We start from the raw sequence: 19875 nt of genomic DNA, 5'->3' as shown, positions 1-19875 counted from the left end.
CAGCCCCCTTTCTGCCACAGGGCCCCCCCCTGCCCTTCCAGCTGCCCTCCCAGCCCCCGTTTGCCCCCCAGCCCTTCACTGCCCCCGGGCAGCCCCCGATGGCCCCCCAGCTCTACCCGCTGCCAGGGCAGGACAAGTTGCCCCCCCAGGGGCTGCCCCCCAACACGGGGACCCTGCCCTTCCCCAGGGCCCCTGCCCAGAGCGGTCCCCCCGCCCCCCAGCCCCTCCACCCCACCCTGGGGGGGCTGCAACCGCTGCCCCCCAGCTCCCCCTTCTGCCCCAGCAGCCCGATGCCCCCCGGCACCGTGTCCCTGGGGCCCCCCCAGCCCCCCCCAGCCAGCCAGCCCGGCCCCCACCACCTCCCCCCGCCCCCCAGCCCTGCCCTCAGCCCAATGCCGGGGGTCGCGGTGGTCCAGGGTCCCCTGGTCCCCTCGCCAGCCCCCTCCCCACAACCAGCGCTGCCCGCTTTGGTGCCGGGCTCCGGGACCGTTCCTCAGAGACCCCCCCCCGGGGAGGTGCCGTTCCAGAGGCCGAGCTCCTCCAGCGAGGACCTGCTGTCCTCCAGCCCCGAGAGCCAGCCGGGGGGCTCCAAGGCCGCCGTGGGGCAGCCCCTGCTGCAGCCCACCCGGGCAGACGCGGCCGAGGGGCAGAAGCCCCGGGCGGTGCAGCTGATCGAGGAGGATCCCTACGAGAAGCCGGAGCGTGTCCTGAGGCTGCTGGAAGAGCTGGAACGGTTCCGCGGGGCGGTGGAAAGGCTGGAGAGGGCGGGAGAGCTGGAAGGGGTGTGGAAGGAGCTGCAGGAGGCGCAGGAGCGGGACGCCCGGCAGCTCTCCATCGCCATCGCCCGCTGCTACTCCATGAAGAACCGGCACCAGGACATCATGCCCTACGACAGGAACCGCGTGGTGCTGCGCTCGGGCAAGGATGACTACATCAACGCCAGCCGCGTGGAGGGGCTGTCCCCTTACTGCCCGCCCCTCATCGCCACCCAGGCCCCGCTCCTCGGCACCGCCGCCGACTTCTGGCTGATGGTGCATGAGCAGAAGGTCTCGGTCATCGTCATGTTGGTGTCCGAGCAGGAGCTGGACAAGGTGAGACCCCAGGGTGTGAAGGAGGGGATGGGTGTTCAGCCTGGAGAAGAGAAGGCTCCAGGGAGACCTGAGAGCACCTTCCAGTGCCTGAAGGGGCTCCAGGAAAGCTGGGGAGGGGCTTGGGACAAGGGCAGGGAGGGATGGGAGCAGGGGGAAGGGTTTCCAGCTGGCAGAGGGAGCTGGAGCTGAGATGTGAGGGAGAAATTCTGGGCTGTGAGGGTGGGGAGAGCCTGGCCCAGGTTGCCCAGGGAAGCTGTGGCTGCCCCATCCCTGGCAGTGCTGAAGGGCAGGTTGGATGGGGCTTGGAGCAGCCTGGGCTGGTGGGAAGTGTCCCTGCCCATGGCAGGGGTTGGAACTGGATGATTTATAAGTTCCCTTCCCACCCAAACCTTCCCATGACTGGAAGGCTGCAACGTCCCTCTCCTCAAGTGCTGGTGTCACCTCCATCCCCTGATGGCAGCCAAGGAGGGACAGGCCCAGGGGGGTGTTGGTGTCCCTGGGTGGGGGGTTGCAGGTCTCCTGACACTCTCCCTGTCCCCCCCCACACAGCAGAAGGTCCTGCGGTACTTCCCGGTGGAGCGGGGCCAGCCCGTGGTGCATGGACCCATCACTCTGGTCCTCACCAGCCTGAAGGTCACCCCCACCCACGTGGAGAGGATGGTGACCCTCCAGTACCGTGACCAGAGCCTCAAGCGCACCGTCGTCCACCTCCAGTTCACCTCCTGGCCAGAGCTGTATGACATGGGGGGGGCTGGGGGGGGTCCTGCTACAGCTGGGGAGGGGCAGCTGGAGACCCCCAAGTGCTGCTGAGCCTCAGGGCTGCAGCCCTGGGGGGTCGGGGAAGTTCCTGGGGGTGGAATGGGTAGCCCCCCCCCCCCCCTCCCCCAAGGAGAGGGCCGTGTGTGTCCCCAAATGTCTCTGTATGCCCCCCCATTGTGTCACCTCCCCTTTGGCTGCTCCCCCCCTCCTTGTCACCTCCTCCATGATTGTGTGTGTGTCCCCTCAACGTCTTTATATCGCTGAGTGTGACTGTCCCTCTGCTGTGTGTGTGTGTGTCCCCCCCATTGTGTCACCTCCTCCATGAGTGTGTCCCTTAATGGGCATGTCCCTCAATGTGTGTGTGTCCCACAAATGTATCACCCCCCCCCAATGTCTTTATGTCCCCCAGAGTGTGACTGTCCCTCTGCTGTGTGTGTTCCCCCCCCCCCATTGTGTCACCTCCTCCATGATGATGCCCCCCCCCCAATGAGCATGTCCCTCAATGTGTGTGACCCCCAAATGTATCATCCCCCCAATGTCTTTATGCCCCGTAGAGAGTGACTGTCCCTCTGCTCTGTGTCCCCCACACTGTCACCTCCCCCCTGACTCTGTCCCTCCCACGTGTCCCATTGTCACCTCCTCCAGGATTCTGTCCCTCCATAATGAGCATGTCCCTCAGTGTGTGTGACCCCCAAATGTATCACCCCCCCCACTGTCTTTATGTCCCCCAGAGAGTAACTGCCCCCCCTCAATGAGTGTGTCCCCTCCTTGTCACCTCCCCCATGCCTGTGTCCCCCCAGAGCGCCTGTCCCTCCACTATGAGTTTGTTCCCCCCTACACACTGTCTCACCTCCCCCATGACTCTGCCCCCCCCCCCCACACGTGTCCCCCCTCATCGTGCCTGTCCCCCTGTCCCCCCCAGGGGTCTCCCGGACAGCCGGGCCAGTCTCCTCCGCTTCATCCAGGAGGTCCATGGTCACTACCTGCACCAGCGCCCGCTGCACACCCCGGTGGTGGTGCACTGCAGGTGAGCGGGGGAGGGGAGGCTGGTTTTGGAGGGACCCTCCCCTCTCCCCCCCCCAGGGCCTCTCGCAGCTCAGGGGGGGGGTCGGGGATTTGTCTCGGCAGCTCCGGGGTGGGTCGCACCGGCGCCTTCTGCCTGTTGTACGCGGCGGTGCAGGAGCTGGAGGCCGGGAACGGGATCCCCGAGCTGGGCGCGCTGGTGCGGAGGATGCGGCAGCAACGCAAGCACATGTTGCAGGAGAAGGTGCGGGGGGGGGGGTGTGTGGGGAGGGGGCTGCTGGAGAAGGGGGAGGGGGAGGGTGTGGGAGAAGTAAGGTGTGTGCGGGGAGGGTTGTCTTTGGGGAGGTGGGCTCCAGAAAAGCATGGGTGCTCTGAGGGGGGGGGGAGCTGCAAGAGGGGGGGGGAGGGGGGTCGGCTGTGGGAAGGGGGCTGCATCCCCTGGGGTTCCCCCCCAGCTGTTTCGGGGTGGGGGTGTCTCTCACACCAGCCCTCTCCCCTCCAGCTCCACCTCAAGTTCTGCTACGAGGCCGTGCTGCTCCACGCCGAGCAGGTGCTGCTGCGCCACGGGGTGGGGGTCCCCGCGCTCCCCAAGGCCCCCAACAGCACCTCCCCCAAGGTGGGTACGGGCTGGGGGGGCTGCCGGGGGCGGGGCCGGGCCCTTTCACACCCCCCCCCACGATCTGACCGGGTCTCTCCCTCAGCTCTACTTCCACCAGGACCCGCAGGACCTGGTGCTGGGGGGGGACATGCCCATCAGCTCCATCCAAGCCACCATCGCCAAGCTCAGCATCAAGCCGGGGGGCAGCGGGGGGGAGCCCGGGGGGGTCTCGCTGCCGGATCCCGCCCCCCCACCCGCAGCCCCCACCCAGCCGGAGCCGCTGCCTTCAGCGATTCCCGACGGGGCCGTGGATGGTGTCGGGATCCCCGAACCTTCCCCCCCGGGACCCTCCATCCCAGAAGCACCGGCTGAACCCGAGAGCAACAACCACGTTGCGGAGCCCCCCGAGCCCCCCGGGGGGGAGCCCCCCGAGCCCCCCGCCGCGCCCCCCTCCTCGCTGGAGCTGCTGGCCTCGCTGCGCCCCGAAGCCTTCAGCCTGGACGCCTCCCTGCGGGGCAAGCAGCGCATGAACAAGCAGAACTTCCTGCAGGCGCAGCCGGGGGAGGGGCTGCGCGGCCCCCGCCCCACCGACGACCCCCTCAGCATGCTCGACCCCCTCTGGACACTCAACAAGACATGAGGTGGGGCCGGGGGCAGGGACCCCCCCCCCTCCCCATCCTCAAGACCCAGCACTACAGCCCTGTGCGCCCCCCCGCCGCCCCGATTGGGATGGGAGCTCCCCCCGCGGGGGGGTTGGGGGGGGTGGTCTGCAGTCCCTTCGCCCCCCCCTCTCCCCCCCCCCCCCCCCCGGCTCTGTACAGGTTCCCTCGGCGCCCGCCGCCTTCTTTGAGTCCACTAGAACTTTTTTTCAGCAATTTGCTACTAAAATAAAAGCGAGTTTGATCTGCAGCGCTGTGGGGGGGGGGCGGTCCGGGGGGGGCGTGTAGGTGTAAGTTGCGCAGCGGTGGGGACGGGGACGGGTGGTCTCAGCAGCAGCCGGGCTGGGATTAGTTCCGTTTAATGGCGCTGTCCTCGTAACACGTTATAAAACACGATCTGGTACAAAAAAAAAAGCATTTCCCCCCCCCCCCCCCCCCGGCTGTTACAGCAGGAGCGCCCGGGGGGGCTGAGACCACCCGAGGAGAGGGGGTGGTGGGGGGTGTCCCCAGGGAGGGGAGGGGGGCGGGGCTCTACAATCACCAGGAGTTAATTAACAGACATTTTCAGTTTGGGGGGGGGGAGGGTTCAGCCGAGGCTTCGGTCACACCAAACCCCCCCCCCAGCAGCCCAGGGAAAGGGGGGGGTGGGAGATGTTCTCCCCAATTCCTGCGGGAAGCTGGGGAGGGGGCGTGGAAAAGGGGCTGCTCTCAACCTGAGGACCCCCCGACCCTGCCCTTCGTCGGGATGAGGAAGAGGAGGAAGGTGCTATTGCTGCGAATTGGGTGGGTGGGGGGCTGAGCTCTGCCCCCGGTGGGGCTGGAGAGGGGCCGGAGGGGAGGTGCGGGGTGGGATGTGGGGCAGGGGGTGGGGTGGGATGTGGGGTGGGGCTGCTGCTCCCGCGCTCTCCTGCCGGAATAAATAAATATTTACAGGGGATAAATAAATAGGGCAGGGGCTGCCGGGCAGAGCTAAGGCACACGGGGGCTGCGCCAAGTGCCCGGGCGGGGGTCAGCCCCGTCCTAACCCCCCCAACTCCCTGCTGGCTGGGACCTGCTGCCTCCTCCCGGGGGGTTCCCCGGGGCTGGCTGGTTTGTGCCCCGGGCCCTGGGGAGGGGGCTGGGGGGAGGGTGGGCGGGGGGGGCTGCTGCCATGGGGCTGGGGGCTGCTGCCATGGGGCCAGGCCCAGCTCAGCTCGCTCACCCCCCGGCTCTGTACCCACCCTTCAGTTCTGCTCCCCCCCCACCCAGCGTGGGCTCAGCTCCCAGGAGCCCCCCCCCCCCCAGGGCTGCTCTTGGGACCCCCAGGGCCTCACGCTGTCCCCTCCTGTCCCCAGCCAGGGGGGGCTGGAGCGGGGTCGGGCCCTGCAGAGCAGGGGGTGACAAGAGTCCAGTTCCTGAGGTGGGGACAAGAGCGCTGGAGCTGGTGTCCCCTCCCCCCGAGCCCACCCCTCTGCTGCTGCCCCTCCCAGCTCCCCCAGCCCCTCAGTCCAGCTTCTCCAGCACCGAGGGCACGTAGACCAGGCTGAGCTCGCTGCCGAAGTTGCAGACGATGGCGGCGTTTTCCAGCACCAGGATCTGCCGCGCGGGCTGCGCCTCGTTGCTCTTCCCCAGGTAGACGGTCTGGAGCAGGTCCCCGTAGCCGATGTCCCAGAAGGAGACACAGCCCTGGCCCCCCGTCACCAGCAGGTTGTCAGAGATCACCCCCAGGCTGGCCCCACAGCCCATCTCCTGCGGGGAAAGAGAATTCATCAGGCAGGCTCACTCCGGGTGGGAATTCCTCCCCGTGGGAAGGGCAGCCAGACCCTGCCCTGGCTGGGGAGGAGGCTGTTCAGCCACTCGCCCCCCACCCAGCCCAGCCCCACATGCTGGAACGGGCCCCCAGAGCCACATCCTGGGACAGCACGGTCCGGCCAAGCAGGAGATCCCACCTTTCCCAAGCTCTTGCACATGGTATTCCCAAACGGGGACGTTTTTCCCAAACCCCGTGGAGATCCCCTTCACGCTGCCCAGGGGAGCACAGGAGCAGCCTGGACCTTTCCTTGGCTACCAACCTGCTGGATGGAATAGAGCTTGATCCCCGAGCTGCGGTCCCAGATGCTGATCAGGTCGTCCAGGCCGCTGCTGATGACGCAGGAGGAGGTGCAGGTGAGGGAGGTGACGTCCCCGCGGTGCGCGTACATGTGGCTGACCTTGCTGCCCGTCAGCACGTCCCACAGGCAGATGGCCCCGTCCTGCCCCCCGCTCGCCAGCACCATGGTCTGCAGGGACGTGGGCATCAGGTCAGGACCCGCAGGAGATGGGGAAGGGGACTCTTTCATGCCCCCCACCCCCGGGCTCCCCAGTGCCAGGGACACCGGGCTCTGCTGAGCACACAGGACAATTCCCTACAGCTGCACTTGCAGAGCTCAGGGCACTCTGGCTGTAGGAGGTCACACACAGTGTGACCAGCAGGGCCAGGGAGGGGATTGTCCCCTCTGCTCTGCTGAGACCCCCCTGCAGGGCTGGGAACAGCTCTGGGGTCCCCAGCACAGGAAGGACACGGAGCTGTTGGAGAGAGGCCAGAGGAGGCCACAGAGATGCTGGGAGGGCTGGAGCAGCTCTGCTCTGGAGCCAGGCTGGGAGAGTTGGGGTGTTCAGCCTGGAGAAGAGAAGGCTCCAGGGAGACCTGAGAGCACCTTCCAGTGCCTGAAGGGGCTCCAGGAAAGCTGGGGAGGGGCTTGGGACAAGGGCAGGGAGGGATGGGAGCAGGGGGAAGGGTTTCCAGCTGGCAGAGGGAGCTGGAGCTGAGATGTGAGGGAGAAATTCTGGGCTGTGAGGGTGGGGAGAGCCTGGCCCAGGTTGCCCAGGGAAGCTGTGGCTGCCCCATCCCTGGCAGTGTTGAAGGGCAGGTTGGATGGGGCTTGGAGCAGCCTGGGCTGCTGGGAGGTGTCCCTGCCCATGGCAGGGGTGGCACTGGATGAGCTTTTAAGTCCTTTCCCACCCAAACCACCCCATGATTCTGTGCACTATCAGTGCCCTCTGAAGGGCACACAGTCCCAGTGTCCAGCAAACCCCCTCAGGCAGCAGCTTCTCTGGCTGTAAATCAGAGCCCAGTCCCAGCTCTGGCTGATCCAGGGGCTCTGCAGCTACATCTAGAAGCTGATGTGCCCAGCGCAGCCCTCACCTGGTCCATGTACACAGCTGTGATGGCTCCCGAGTGCCCCTGCAGGGTGAACAGGCAGCGCGCGTCTTCCAGCCGGAACACCTGGAGGGCAGAGGCAGGTCTGAGTGTCCATGGGGCAGCTGAGCTGCCCAGGCCCACCAGAGCATGAGAAGGGACAGGAGGAACCAGCCTCCAGTTGTGCCAGGGGAGGTTGAGCTTGGATCTGGGGAACAATTCCCTCCTGGAAAGGGTTGTCAGGGCCTGGCCCAGGCTGCCCAGGGCAGGGGAGGAGTCCCCATCCCTGGAGGGGTTTCCAAGCCCTGGAGATGGTGCTGAGGGACATGGGGCAGGGGTGGCCTGGGCAGGGGTGGCCTGGGCAGGGCTGGGGGAATGGGTGGACTGGGTGACCTTAAAGGTCTTTTCCAACCAAGACAGGGGGTCCCCCGGAACCCAACCCTGCCACTCATGAGGTCACCAGCCCTAAGGCAGGGGGATCCCCCCACCACTTGGGAAGACACTTCTCCATGGCTCCATCCCAGCTCCAGCAAGGAGCCCCATCCAGGCAGAGGAACATAACAGGGGTGCCCAGGACTGGCCTGCAGGCCCCCCCCCCAAAAAAAAAAACAAACCACAACAAACCCTGCCTTTCTGCCCGGACACGTGTCAGCTCCTCTCCCCCCATCTCCCACCCCATCCCAAGGCCCAGGGGCTGGAGGAGCCCCCGAGAAATCCTCACCCTCAGCGTGTGGTCCTGGCTGCCCGTGACCAGGCGTCCGGCCGCCGCCTTCAGCGCCGTGATGGGCTTGTGGTGGGCACAGAGGACTGTGTGGGTGAGCTCGCAGGGGATGGTGCCGCCGCCGCTCGGTACGGGGGACGAGGGGACACTGCCCCTGCTGGCGGCTCCTGCGGCGAGACACCGGGAGAGGGCTGAGAACGGGCACCCAGGAGCGCTGGGACATTCCCCAAGGATCCCCGGGGGGATGGAGGATCTGCCCCGGGGGGATGGAGGATCTGCCCCGTGGGGAAGGGTTGGGAGAGCTGGGGGTGGTCAGGATGGAGGGGAGAAGACTGAGGGGGGGTCTCATCAACATCTCCAGGGGGTGTCAGGAAGCTGGGACCAGACTCTTCTCAGCAGTGCCCAGTGACAGGACAAGGGGCAATGGGCACAAGCTGGAGCACAGGAGGCTCAGCCTAAACATGAGGGAAAACTTCTTCACTCTGAGGGTCCCAGAGCCCTGGGACAGGCTGCCCAGGGAGGGGGTGGAGGCTCCTTCCCTGGAGACATTCCCAACCCATCTGGATGTGTTCCTGTGGGATCTGCTGGAGGTGGCCCTGCTCTGGCAGGGGGGTTGGATCAGAGGATCTCCAGAGGTCCCTTCCAGCCCCTCCACTCTGTCATTTGGTGAGATGCCTGGATGTGCTGTGGGGGTGCCAGGCCCCAGCTGTCCCATGGCTCTGGGGGCCACGAGATGTGCCAAGGAGGGAGCCCAGACCTCCCTGGTGGGGACGTGTGTGAAGAGGGGGAGAGCAAGGAGGGGCCAAGAGGGGCCTGGAACATGTGCTGAGTCTCCAGATCTGCCCACTGGAGAAAAGCAGCACTCCAGATGCTCTTCCTGACTCCCAAAGGATTCCTCACCTCTGGTTTGGCATCCTGGGACACGGAGGGGGGGGGTGTTGGAGCAGAGTGTGATTACAATTGATGAAGAGGGGGTGAGGAAGAGTGGGCTGCAGGGAGGGGAGAGGAAGAGGCTCAGTGGAGCTGGACACATGGACACTGTCCTACCTCGGAACTGCAGGTGGTTCAGGGACATGTGTGTCTCCAGAGAAAAGAAATCCAAGGAGCCATTCAGCCTGGCAGCCACAATCCTGAGGGAGAAACACAGGAACGTGAGGAGCTCCAGGAGCCCTGAGACCAGATCCCTTGGGAGGCAGAGCACAAGCCATGGGGAGGTCCCCCAGGAGCAGGCACTGCAAGGAAGGGGGTTTGGGATTCCACGAAGCTCCGATCACAGAATATTAGTAACATTTTTATTAAGAATATGTTAAGGGGGCTTGAAAATTATATTAAGCTCAGATAGCAGAATATTAGTGACGTTAATGTTATTATTATAAGTATATTGAAGGGGCTTGGAGATAATATTCAGCTCAGAGGCCAGAATAAGCTGGCAGAGGCAGCAGCTCTTGAACCACAGCACCCAGAAACCAGAGACCCAAAGGCCTTGTCTGCCAGCCCAGAATGATTCTGAATTAGCCTGGTAGGACTGGAATTCTGGAAGCAGGAACGCTCGCATGGGAAGGAAGACTTCCCAGCTGCTCCAGCTGCAGGGCAGGGGCAGGGCTGGGGTCCTGGCTCAGCCCCCTGCCCCTCTCCCCTCACAGAGCCCCGGGCACACTCAGGTACCTGTTGTTGATGAAGACGAGGGCGGTGATGCCAGACAGACCCTCCTCGTTGCTGCTGCGCAGGGTCCCCTCGATGGCATCCCAGACCTGGAAGGAGAAGGGGTGAACACCCTGACCCTGACCAGATCCTCAGACATCCAGGTGTTGCTGATCGCTGGGGCAGCTCCCCACAGCTGAGACAAAGATCAGACTCAGCCAAGTAACGAAAGCCAGGTCCTGCACTGGGGTCACACCAACCCCCCAGTGCTCCAGGCCTGGGGAGAGGGGCTGGAAAGTGCCCAGGGGAAAAGGACACTGGGGGGTTGGCAACAGCAGCTGGAGATGAGCCAGGGTGTGCCCAGGTGGCCCAGAAGGCCACCAGCATCCTGGCTTGTGTCAGCACTGGGGTGGCCAGCAGGAGCAGGGCAGGGATCATCCCCCTGGGCTGGGCACTGGGGAGGGGGCACCTGGAATCCTGGGCTCAGGGCTGGGCCCCTCAGGACCAGAAGGACATGGAGGGGCTGGAGCGTGTCCAGGGAAGGGCAAGGGAGCTGGGGAAGGGGCTGGAGCACCAGTCTGAGCAGGAGCAGCTGAGGGAGCTGGGGGTGTCCAGCCTGGAGCAAAGGAGGCTGAGGGGAGACCTGCTGGCTCTGCAGCTGCCTGAGAGGAGGCTGGAGCCAGGGGGGTCGGGCTCTGCTCCCCAGGAACAAGGGATGGGACAAGAGGAACCGGCCTCAAGTTGTGCCAGGGGAGATGTCCAGTTGGAAGAGGGAGCTGGAGCTGAGATGTGAGGGAGAAATTCTGTGCTGTGAGGGTGGGGAGACCCTGGCCCAGGTTGTCCAGAGAAGCTGTGGCTGCCCCATCCCTGGCAGTGTTGAAGGGCAGGTTGGATGGGGCTTGGAGCAGCCTGAAATGGTGGGAGGTGTCCCTGCCCATGCAGGGGTGGGACTGAACAGTCTTTTAAGGTCCATCCCAACCCAAACCATTCCATGATTCATATGATTCTATGATAAGGATAAACTTCTTTACTGTGAGAGAGACAGAGCCCTGGGACAGGCTGCCCTGAGAGGGTGTGGAGTCTCCTTCTCTGGAGACATTCCCAACCTGTCTGGATGTGTTCCTGTGTGATCTCCTGTGGGTGACCCTGCTCTGGCAGGGGGGTTGGATGGATGATTTTCACATCCTTCAACCCTGACGACTCTAGGACTCCTCACAGAGTCACAAGACTCCTCTGACTCCTCACCTCCAGCTTCCCGTTACTCCGACCAGCCACAATCAGGTTCCCCCGCAGGTCCAGGCTCCAGACGGAGCTCTCCAAGTCTCCTCCCCAGGAAGGAAGCGATGCTGGTTTGTCAAACCCCGCGGGAGCCTCCTCCCCCAGGCTCCTCCTGCGCCCGCAGCCTCCCTCCTCGCTGCCGCAGACCCGGAACCCGGGGCCGCCGCTCCCGGCGCTGAATCCAGCCTGTCCGTGCGGGGCCGAGAGGCGGCTGAAGCTCCTGGAGCTGGAGGTGCCGTGTTCTTCATACACTTTGCCCACCAGGCTGCTGAAGTCGTACCCGGTCTCCTTCTGGCGCCCTCCCACCGCGCGCAGCCGCGGCTCCGACGCCGCCACCTTCACCTGCTCCGAGAAGTTGGTGTCGATGAGGGAGGTGAGGTCTGGCTGGTCGCAGAACAGCAGCGGCTGGGGAGGAGGGCTGAGCATCCTTTTGAGCTGGTGACTGTTCTCCAAGGACTCATCCAGACCGTTCTTGCCATCTGGGCTACGATCCCAGCTCTCCTGGTAGTCAAAAACGCCGCTGCTGTCTCTGCGCAACCTGGAACGGAGCCACAGCAGGTCAGGGCTCCCAGCTCTGCTGTGGGAGGGTCTGGTCTCTCGTCCAGGGGTGGAAGAGGCCATCGGGGGTGGGGGATGAGGGGTGAGGGACATGCCAGCAGCTGGAGGGCCCAGCATGGACACCACTGACCTGGGTTTGGGGATGACCGTGAGGCAGTCGCCGGTCTGAGCATCCCAGACGCGGATCTGTCCCACCAGGCAGCAGCTGACCAGCAGCATCCCATCACTGGCCAGGCACTCGATGTCCTGGGGGGCAGAGGAAGCACAGCTGAGCACCTAAGCACCACCAGGACCTCTGACCATCCACCTGGCGTGTGGCTGAGGAACTGGAGAGGTTGATCCATCTTGTATCAAAACCACGTGGCTGGCTGAGCAAGCCGGGGTACCCCCAGGACACCAGGGCTCCTGGATGTGGGCTAGGCTGCCGCAAACCAGACAGACCCCGTCCCTCTTCCCTTTTCCTGACCAAGTGTGGCCCAAAGAGATGGCAGGATTGGGAGGAGAGGTGCAGCTTCTCTGGAAGACATGGCACAGCATTCCCAGCTCCAGCTGACCGGATGCCCGAGCGCTTTTGTTTCACCTCAGAAGGGGAAGAAACATCTTCCCCCTCAAGAAGAATGAGGGGAGCAGCAGCACTTCCATGCAACCCAGGGATGCTCTGACCACTGCAAACATGGAATGGGACAACTCTCCATGGCCAGCTCTAGGTGGGACAACTGTGTGTGTCAACACAGCTCGTTGGATGCAGTTGCCTTTATCTCATCACTACTTTTAATATTATCTCCTTGTATTTCTTTGCCATTATTTTAATTGTTGTATTGCACGTTTTACAGAGTTGCCTTTATCTCATGGTCATGTTTAGTGTTTCCTCCTCACATTCCATCACCATTATTTTTGTTTCTGTATCTCATGGCTCTAGGACAACTCATCATGGCCAACCCAACAAGCTGAGCTGAACTGTCCTAGACCTGCTCGTGTGCATGGGGTGAAATTTGGAAAGGTTAATAAATAAATAAATTTGCAATAGCAAAACACCAAGAAAACATTTTATTAAACTAACTGATAAGGTGAAAAGTAAGGATGAGATAAAGGCCACTACATCAGACGTGAAATACAAGGAGGCAAATCATGGCAATGAAATGCCAGGAAATGGCTTGAGATCAAGGCAGCTGCACCAAACCAGTTGTCCTGGACCCCCCTACAAGGGCCTCCAGGAGGCTGAGGCTGCAGAGCTGCCCTGCCCTTGGTGAGGGCTGTTACTTCATTCACCAAAGAAAACTGGAGGTGTGTGGTGCAGGTGACTCAACCACCTCCCCTGCCAGGACTGTGCCCAACCGACCTACCATGAGGTGACCCCTGAGGACCAAGGGGACGATCTCGGTCTCGGGGGGGGAGTAGCCATAGTCATCACAGGGCAGGTCCCCCCTCTTCCTCCTGCTGTGCCCGTTCTGCCCATAGTTCTTGGGGCAGAACACCCTGTAGAGGCAGAAGAGCAGGAGGACCAGGATAATGCCCGAGGCCAGACCCAGAGCAGCCACCCTGGGGGGAGAGACAAGCAGAGAGGAAGACAAACAAGAAGGTGAGACCAAAGATCCAATTACTAGGACACAGAGTTTGAAAAATACTGTGGGGGTGGTTACAGGGGTCACGGGTCTACAGCTTTCTCAGCTGAGCCAAACTGCCAAGAGGCAGGGATTGGTGGAAAAAGAAAGGGGCTTTTCAATGGGAAAACGTCCGTTTCAACAGGATTTTCAGACTTTTCAATAGGAAGAACAGCTTGAAGTTGAGACTAACAACAATGCTGGAGGGAGACTGGGATAAATGAAGTGAGTTCAACCCAGCCCAAGGAGAGGTGCAGGTTTAGAGGGTGAGCTGGGAGCCTGTCCTCTCCAGAGGGAAGGAAGGTCCCTGCTTCCATGAGAGGCTGATCCAACAGCCAGTAACGCCTTGTTGAATCGTATATTCCCAAAGACAAACTCCTGCCCCTGTCACCCAGTGATAAACCCTGCAATGCACCATGTCTGGTGCTAGGAGTGACAGCTGGAGCATCACCAGCCATCTAATTAACACATCACAGCCTGGATTAGCTAATTGCACAATGGTTACTGGATTACAGTGAACATTTGCATATGTATTGAGTTTGTCCTTTGTTTGTCATAGAATCCCAGAATGGTTTGGGTGGGAAGGGACCTTAAAGATCATCCAGTCCCCCCCCTGCATGGGCAGGGACACCTCCCACCATTCCAGGCTTCTCCAAGCCCCATCCAACCTGCCCTTCAACACTGCCAGGGATGGGGCAGCCACAGCTTCCCTGGGCAACCTGGGCCAGGCTCTCACCACCCTCACAGCCCAGAATTTCCATCAATATGTATCGACAAGGAGCTCCCACCAAGAGCCACATCTGCTGACAGCTGGGGCTGCACACACCATCTCCTGCCAGGGAACTCAGAAAAGACACTCCCAGGAGAGATTTTAATTAATTAATTAATTAAAAAAGGAATGTGATGCTGTGCTAGCTGAGCTAGAGCCTCAGAACATGAGGGGATTTTGCACTGAAGCTTTACAAACGTGGTTTTTTTTTTGTTCTCCTTTTTCCCCCTCCAGGAGAAGAGCCAAAGAGCAACCCTGTGCCTCCAAGGGGGTTCAGGCATGGTCAGAAGGTTGTTATCAAGGACTCTTTTACTTGTAAAGGGTGACATCCTGGTGGCCTTGCAGCTTGGATGAGGCTGGGCCAGGCTGAGCTTCAGCATCCAGCTTGGCCCCGCTGGAAGCCAGGAAGGGGTGGTAGCGGTTGGTCTCCTGGGGGTGTCGTGCTTCTAAGGCCTCTTGTGGGTTCAGGTAGAGGGTGACAGGGATGGCTGGGAGGATGCTGATGTACCTGAGGGAACAGGGAGATCAGGAGAGCTTAGGAACAACAAACACCAACAGAAAAACCCCCACAGGTTACAGCTCATCCTCCCGCTTGCAGTCAAGGTGGGTCTTGGGTTGTGCTTCTATCATAGAACCCCAGACTGGTTTGACTTGGAAAGGACCTTAAAGGTCATCAGGTTCCAAACCCCCTGCATGGGCAGGGACACCTCCCACCAGCCCAGGCTGCTCCAAGCCCCATCAAGGGTCTCCCCACCCTCACAGCCCAGAATTTCTCCCTCACATCTCATCTCCAGCTCCCTCTGCCAGCTGGAAACCCTTCCCCCTGCTCCCATCCCTCCCTGCCCTTGTCCCAAGCCCCTCCCCAGCTTTCCTGGAGCCCCTTCAGGCACTGGAAGGTGCTCTCAGGTCTCCCTGGAGCCTTCTCTTCTCCAGGCTCAACACCCCAACTCTCCCAGCCTGTCTTCACTCAGTCCAGCAGATCCAGGAATTCTAAAGACCTTCTCTGACATGTTTTCCACTAGAGAGATTTCCCAAGTCTTGACCTTTAACTCTGTGGAAGAGGTCAAGAGCCAACAGTGGAACCACATAGTGATGACATCAAACCTTTTACATGGATTTAAGTAAGGACACAGTGACCTGATCCAGCCAGAAGATGTCACCAAGAAGTTCCTCCAGCTCAGATATCTTTATTCCTCCCCTGTACCATCCCTATCACTCAAGGATGATCATATGTTGGTTTATGACATTCTCAGTGTCACCTCCAGGGTAAGGGAAGACCACCAGTCATACACCCAAGAGCTCAGAGAGAAACACAACCCATATTCTCAGACAAACAGGCCTGGAGTTTGGTACTTCCACAACACATGGGAGGGCCTGTTCAATAGACTCCTCCTGAAGACACATTTGAAGCCACAAATCATCTAACTCAGAAGGATGAGGGACAAAAGAAAGCAAATCCCACCAGGAATCCCAAGTGCCAGGAGCACCAGCCCACTTGCCTTTTGGCCAGAGTGATGTTGTAGTAGCTGAAGAGGGACGGCCAGTGTCTGAAGGAAAGCTTCCTCCAGATCTCCTCATCCTCTGCTCCCCAGGTAACCTCTGCTTCTGCTCCCAGCTCCAGCTGCCCGTTCCCTTTGCCCTCAGGTCCCTGGGCCCAGGGCTGGTTTGTCTCCAGCCTGTCCAGGGGCTCCAGCCCTGACTTCTGCTCCCGCTGCTGCGTCTGGTTTTCCGACAGCTGTACAGGGTCCGATGGGAAGACTGAGAGGTCAATCTTGGGGTCCCCTGCGGGCAGGACCCCTCCAGGAACAGGCATGGGAGGCAGACCTGCTTCACCCAGAGGACTCTGCTCAGTGACCTGGGAGGTGAGGTAGGTGCGGAGACCAGCGGGATCCGTGTAAACCAGGATTCCAATCCAGATCACCGTCCCGGCCTGCACAGGAGGAGCAGGGAGAGAAGCTGGATGAGCACCTGGCCTTCCCACTGTGCCTGCAACACCTCCTCAGGTGTCTGAGCCCATCAGCAACACCCCAACCAAGGCACTCAGTCCTGGTCCTACTCCCAGCCAGACCCTCAGAGAGGACTGGGACAGGTTGTGCAGCACGCACAGGAACTGCAGCTCCAACTCCACTGATGGTGGGAACCCCACATCTGCAGGAGCAGGGAAGAGCATCCTGGGACCAGCACATCTCCCAGCCTCAAACAGGGCTGGAAAGGCTTAATATGGGGCTCTGAACCCTACAAAACCTACTGCAGCAGCCAGATGGGTCAGTTTAACTTAAACCACCATCAGGGTTAGCTGGCGGTGGTTTGTAGGGCTGAGGAACAAACACGTTCCTCCACTCCACGTTCACACATCCAGGGGCAGTGGTTGGTGTAACCACTGCAGTTACACCTGCAAAGGGAAAAGCCTCAGCCTTTCATGGAGCAAAATAATCCCTGTGTCTTTAGTGCACATTATCTGTAGGAGCAAAACATGATTTCTGCTCTACAAACATCTTCTCACTCATGCAGACCCTGAAGATCTGCTTGTGTAAAAGCAGATTTTTCTCTGGAAGCAGCTGCCAGAAAATTACCCACTACCACCCAAACCTGGTGCAAACCTCAGAGCCCTGGAGGGGCCCTGCTGGGCATCAACCCAACACCAACCATGCCCCAAAGTGTCACATCTCCAGGGCTTGGAAACCCCTCCAGGGATGGGGACTCCCCCCCTGCCCTGGGCAGCCTGGGCCAGGCCCTGACAACCCTTGACAGGAAGGAATTGTTCCCCAGATCCAACCTCAGCCTCCCCTGGCACAACTGGAGGCCGGTTCCTCTTGTCCCATCCCTTGTTCCTGGGGAGCAGAGCCCGACCCCCCTGGCTCCAACCTCCTCTCAGGCAGCTGCAGAGCCAGCAGGTCTCCCCTCACCTCCTGGGCTCCAGGCTGGACACCCCCAGCTCCCTCAGCTGCTCCTCAGAAGATCAGTTTACCACAGAATCACAGAATTGCTGGAGCTGGAAGGGATCTCTAGAGATCATCTAGTCCAACCCCCCTGCCAAAGCAGGATCTCCTGGAGCACATCCCACAGGGCTGCATCCAGGGGGGTTGGAAAGTCTCCAGAGCAGGAGACTCCACAGCCTCCCTGGGCAGCCTGTCCCAGGGCTCTGTCACCCTCACCCTAAAGAAGTTTTCCCTCATATTCCAGTGGCACTTCCCATGTTCCAGGCTGTGCCCACTGCCCCTCGTCCTGTCCCTGGGCACTGCTGAGCAGGGTCTGGCTCCATCCTCCTGCACCCACCCTGAGGTACCCAGAGGCACTGATGAGGTCTCCCCTCAGCTCTCCCAGCCTTTCCTCACCAGGCAGATGCTCCAATCCCCCCATCACCTTCATCACCCTCCCCTGGACTCTCTCCAGCAGCTCCCTGTCTCTCCTGAACTGGGGAGCCCAGAACTGGAGGCAGTTCTCCAGCTGTGGCCTCATAAATCCCTCAGGGGAAGGAGGACACACGGGACCGGGGGGGCTGAAGCCCCTTCGGGCAGGGCTGGTGCCCAACAGGAGGGGACCCTGCACAACCAGCCCCCAGACCACATACCATGATGAGTCTCTGGGCCAGGCGGGTCCTGGCGAAGAAGTAGATGAGGCGGAGGCGCTTGGGGAGGCGCAGGTTCCTGAAGGAGCAGGGCTGGAGGGTGATGGTGTGGGGGGTGGTGGGACGCAGGGCCGGGGGCACATGGCGCGGCGCGCGGCCGGCGGGCTTGGCCGGGGGCAGGCAGGCTTCTGCTGGCAAACGTCTGTTCAGGTCAGCGAGCTGCCAAGAGACAAGGAGCCCCTGAGGACCCTGGCCAGGACCCCTGGAGGGGAGGGGCTGCACCCCCCTGCACCTTCACCGAGCGGGTAAAAACACCTTCAAGATCACCAGGTCTGTCAGCCCTGCACACACCCCCACGGGCACTAAACCAGCTCCTGAAACACCACGTCTGCCCCTTCTCTGAACTCCTCCAGGGATGGTGACTCCACCTCTGGGCAGCCTGTTCCAAGGCCTCATCACTCTTTCTGGGAAGAAATTGCTCCTAATATCCAATCTGAACCTCCCCTGGTGCAGCTTGACCTCATTTCCCCTTGTCCCATCGCTGGTCACCAGGGAGAAGAGCCCAACACCCACCTCCCCACAACCTCCTCTCAGGTCGTTGTGGAGAGCAATGAGGTCTCCCCTCAGCCTCCCCTTCTCCAGGCTGAACAGCCCCAGCTCCCTCAGCCTCTCCTCACAAGACCTGTTCTCCAGACCCCTCATCAGCCTCATTGCCCTTCTCTGCACCCTCTCCAGCACCTCGATGTCCTTCCTATATGATGGTGCCCTCAACTGCACAGAGTGCTCCAGGTGCAGCTCCACCAAGGCCCAGATCACCTTCCTCCAGGTGATCTGCCCCAGCACCTCTCCAGCACACTCTCTTCTTCAGCCATGGTCACCTGTTCATGACCTTGTCTCCTTTCAGCCCATCTACCCCAAATCTCCACGTTTAGATACTTGAGAGTGGCTTGTTCCTTCAGCCTTCCTGTCCCCAAGCCCTGCAATGTTTACAGCTCCATCTTTTCTGTTCAGGGAGCAAAAACCACAGGGTGTGCTTCCTTTAATCCTTCCACAAGAGCAGAGAAGGGACTCAGGAGGCACTTGGTCCTTCCCTACCTCCATACGGCGGATGTCGATGGACAACACGGTGGTGAAGAAAAACATCTGCAGGAAGAAGTCTGAGACCAGGCCGACCACAGCAAAGAGGCAGAACTCCTGCAGACAGGACACAGTGATCAGCCATGGAGACAACAGTAAATATTTCAACTTCAGAAACAGGGAAAGCCAGCAAACTCTTGCCCAGAGCAGGGGCCCGAGGGTGCTTTACTGATAAATCCTAATACGGATAATTCATAATAGTCAAGAGTCTGGGGCTAGAAAATTCCCTGTGAGAACTCAGAGCAGATGTATTTGGGTTCACATTCTTCCTTCTTCTCAGCCATAAACCATCAAAGCAGTAAAAGAGGAACCAGCAGAGGTTGCTTCCCCAGTTCACAAAGCCAGAGCTCTCCACCTCCTGCCCATGGGTTCAGACCACAAAAAAACCTCCAGTGGTGACAGTTCCCTGCACTTCACCAACAACCCTCAGCCTTGATCTTAAATTCCTCCAGGTTGTTCAGGAACTGGATCAACCCCTCTCCAAGGGAAGACAGACCAGGGTAGTCACTGTACCTCTCTGGACTCCTTTCTGGCCACTCTCAGCCAAACCACTTCTGCTGAAATCACACTCGTGGTTAATGTCTATTTGATGGGCAAGTTTCATTCCTGTGCCCCTGGAAGACAAATCCCACGTCCCCCTCTCAAAGGTCTCTAAACACCAAACATATGGGAAAGGATGTCTGCAAAAGCTGGTGTTTCCTGAACTGCTGCCACACTCCTCTGTCCCCAGCAGGTGCCACTGCACAAAGGATTAAAAGATTCTGCCCAGCAGCAGAAATGCAGTGAACTCCTAGGTCACCCCTATAAAACAGCACCCTCCTCCCCATCACTGCTGCCAACCCTTCTCCCTCACTACATTCAAAACTTGCCAGCATGACAGAATGAAATTATTCTTGAAGGGTGTTTTGTCTCCCTTGGAGGCACAAATTCCTGTCAGGACCCAAAAAGGAGAGGGATGAAGAAAGGGGAATGTAAGCAGGAGTGAAAACCTGAGGCTAAACAGCAGATGAAGGATGCTGGCTGTCATCTGCAGAGCTCTGCAAACATCCAGTGCCATGCACTGCCTGCCTCCTGGCCCCCTCCCTCCCTGCAGACCAAGCCAGGTCACATCACCTAAGGGGAAGGAGAGAGGCTGCAGAGACTCATTTCTTCTGTCCTCCTCCTTCCTATGTCCTCCCCAGCTTCTCGCATAAGGCTGGAGGCCACCAGCAGAACAGGGAAATGAAAAAAGAGAGTGTGAAAGGTTATTGAAAACCTCAAAACAAACCTTGGAGCCTCCCCACCCTGTCCAAACTGTTCCTGAAACGTAAGCAGA

At 60.5% G+C, this 19875-nt stretch overlaps 2 protein-coding genes across 5 annotated transcripts in view; one reads left to right on the top strand and one right to left on the bottom strand.

Annotated features, from left to right (window-relative positions):
• Positions 1-71: 71 nt before the first annotated feature.
• Positions 72-4174, top strand: PTPN23 (protein tyrosine phosphatase non-receptor type 23). Of its 2 annotated transcripts, none has more exons than XM_051611013.1 (6): positions 72-1091; positions 1644-1825; positions 2773-2877; positions 2979-3117; positions 3376-3489; positions 3575-4174. In XM_051611013.1, exons 1-6 carry the CDS (start codon positions 99-101, stop codon positions 4109-4111), a joined length of 2070 nt encoding a protein of 689 aa, XP_051466973.1. In that variant the 5' UTR covers positions 72-98; the 3' UTR covers positions 4112-4174. The 2 variants fall into 2 exon arrangements, with proteins under 2 accessions (XP_051466973.1, XP_051466971.1); XM_051611011.1 differs by having other exon boundaries at positions 1641-1825.
• Positions 4175-4473: 299 nt separating this feature from the next.
• SCAP (SREBF chaperone) overlaps positions 4474-19875 on the bottom strand; it is a 58339-nt gene continuing 42937 nt past the window's right edge. For all 3 annotated transcript variants that reach the window (XM_051610995.1, XM_051610994.1, XM_051610993.1), the window contains 13 exons: positions 18519-18617; positions 17427-17642; positions 15355-15785; positions 14169-14363; positions 12829-13024; positions 11616-11731; positions 10895-11465; positions 9674-9759; positions 9056-9138; positions 8009-8175; positions 7294-7374; positions 6182-6388; positions 4474-5858 (listed from right to left, as the gene is read on the bottom strand). In XM_051610995.1, the coding sequence (XP_051466955.1) occupies positions 5613-5858; positions 6182-6388; positions 7294-7374; positions 8009-8175; positions 9056-9138; positions 9674-9759; positions 10895-11465; positions 11616-11731; positions 12829-13024; positions 14169-14363; positions 15355-15785; positions 17427-17642; positions 18519-18617 (2694 nt within the window). In that variant the 3' untranslated portion in view covers positions 4474-5612. The remainder of the gene's footprint in view (positions 5859-6181; positions 6389-7293; positions 7375-8008; positions 8176-9055; positions 9139-9673; positions 9760-10894; positions 11466-11615; positions 11732-12828; positions 13025-14168; positions 14364-15354; positions 15786-17426; positions 17643-18518; positions 18618-19875) is intronic.

This window comes from Apus apus, chromosome 2 (genome assembly GCF_020740795.1).
Source record: "Apus apus isolate bApuApu2 chromosome 2, bApuApu2.pri.cur, whole genome shotgun sequence".
NCBI classification, from domain to species: domain Eukaryota; kingdom Metazoa; phylum Chordata; class Aves; order Apodiformes; family Apodidae; genus Apus; species Apus apus.
Note: the sequence above shows the minus strand (reverse complement) of the source record. Positions and strands in the feature narration are given on the sequence as shown.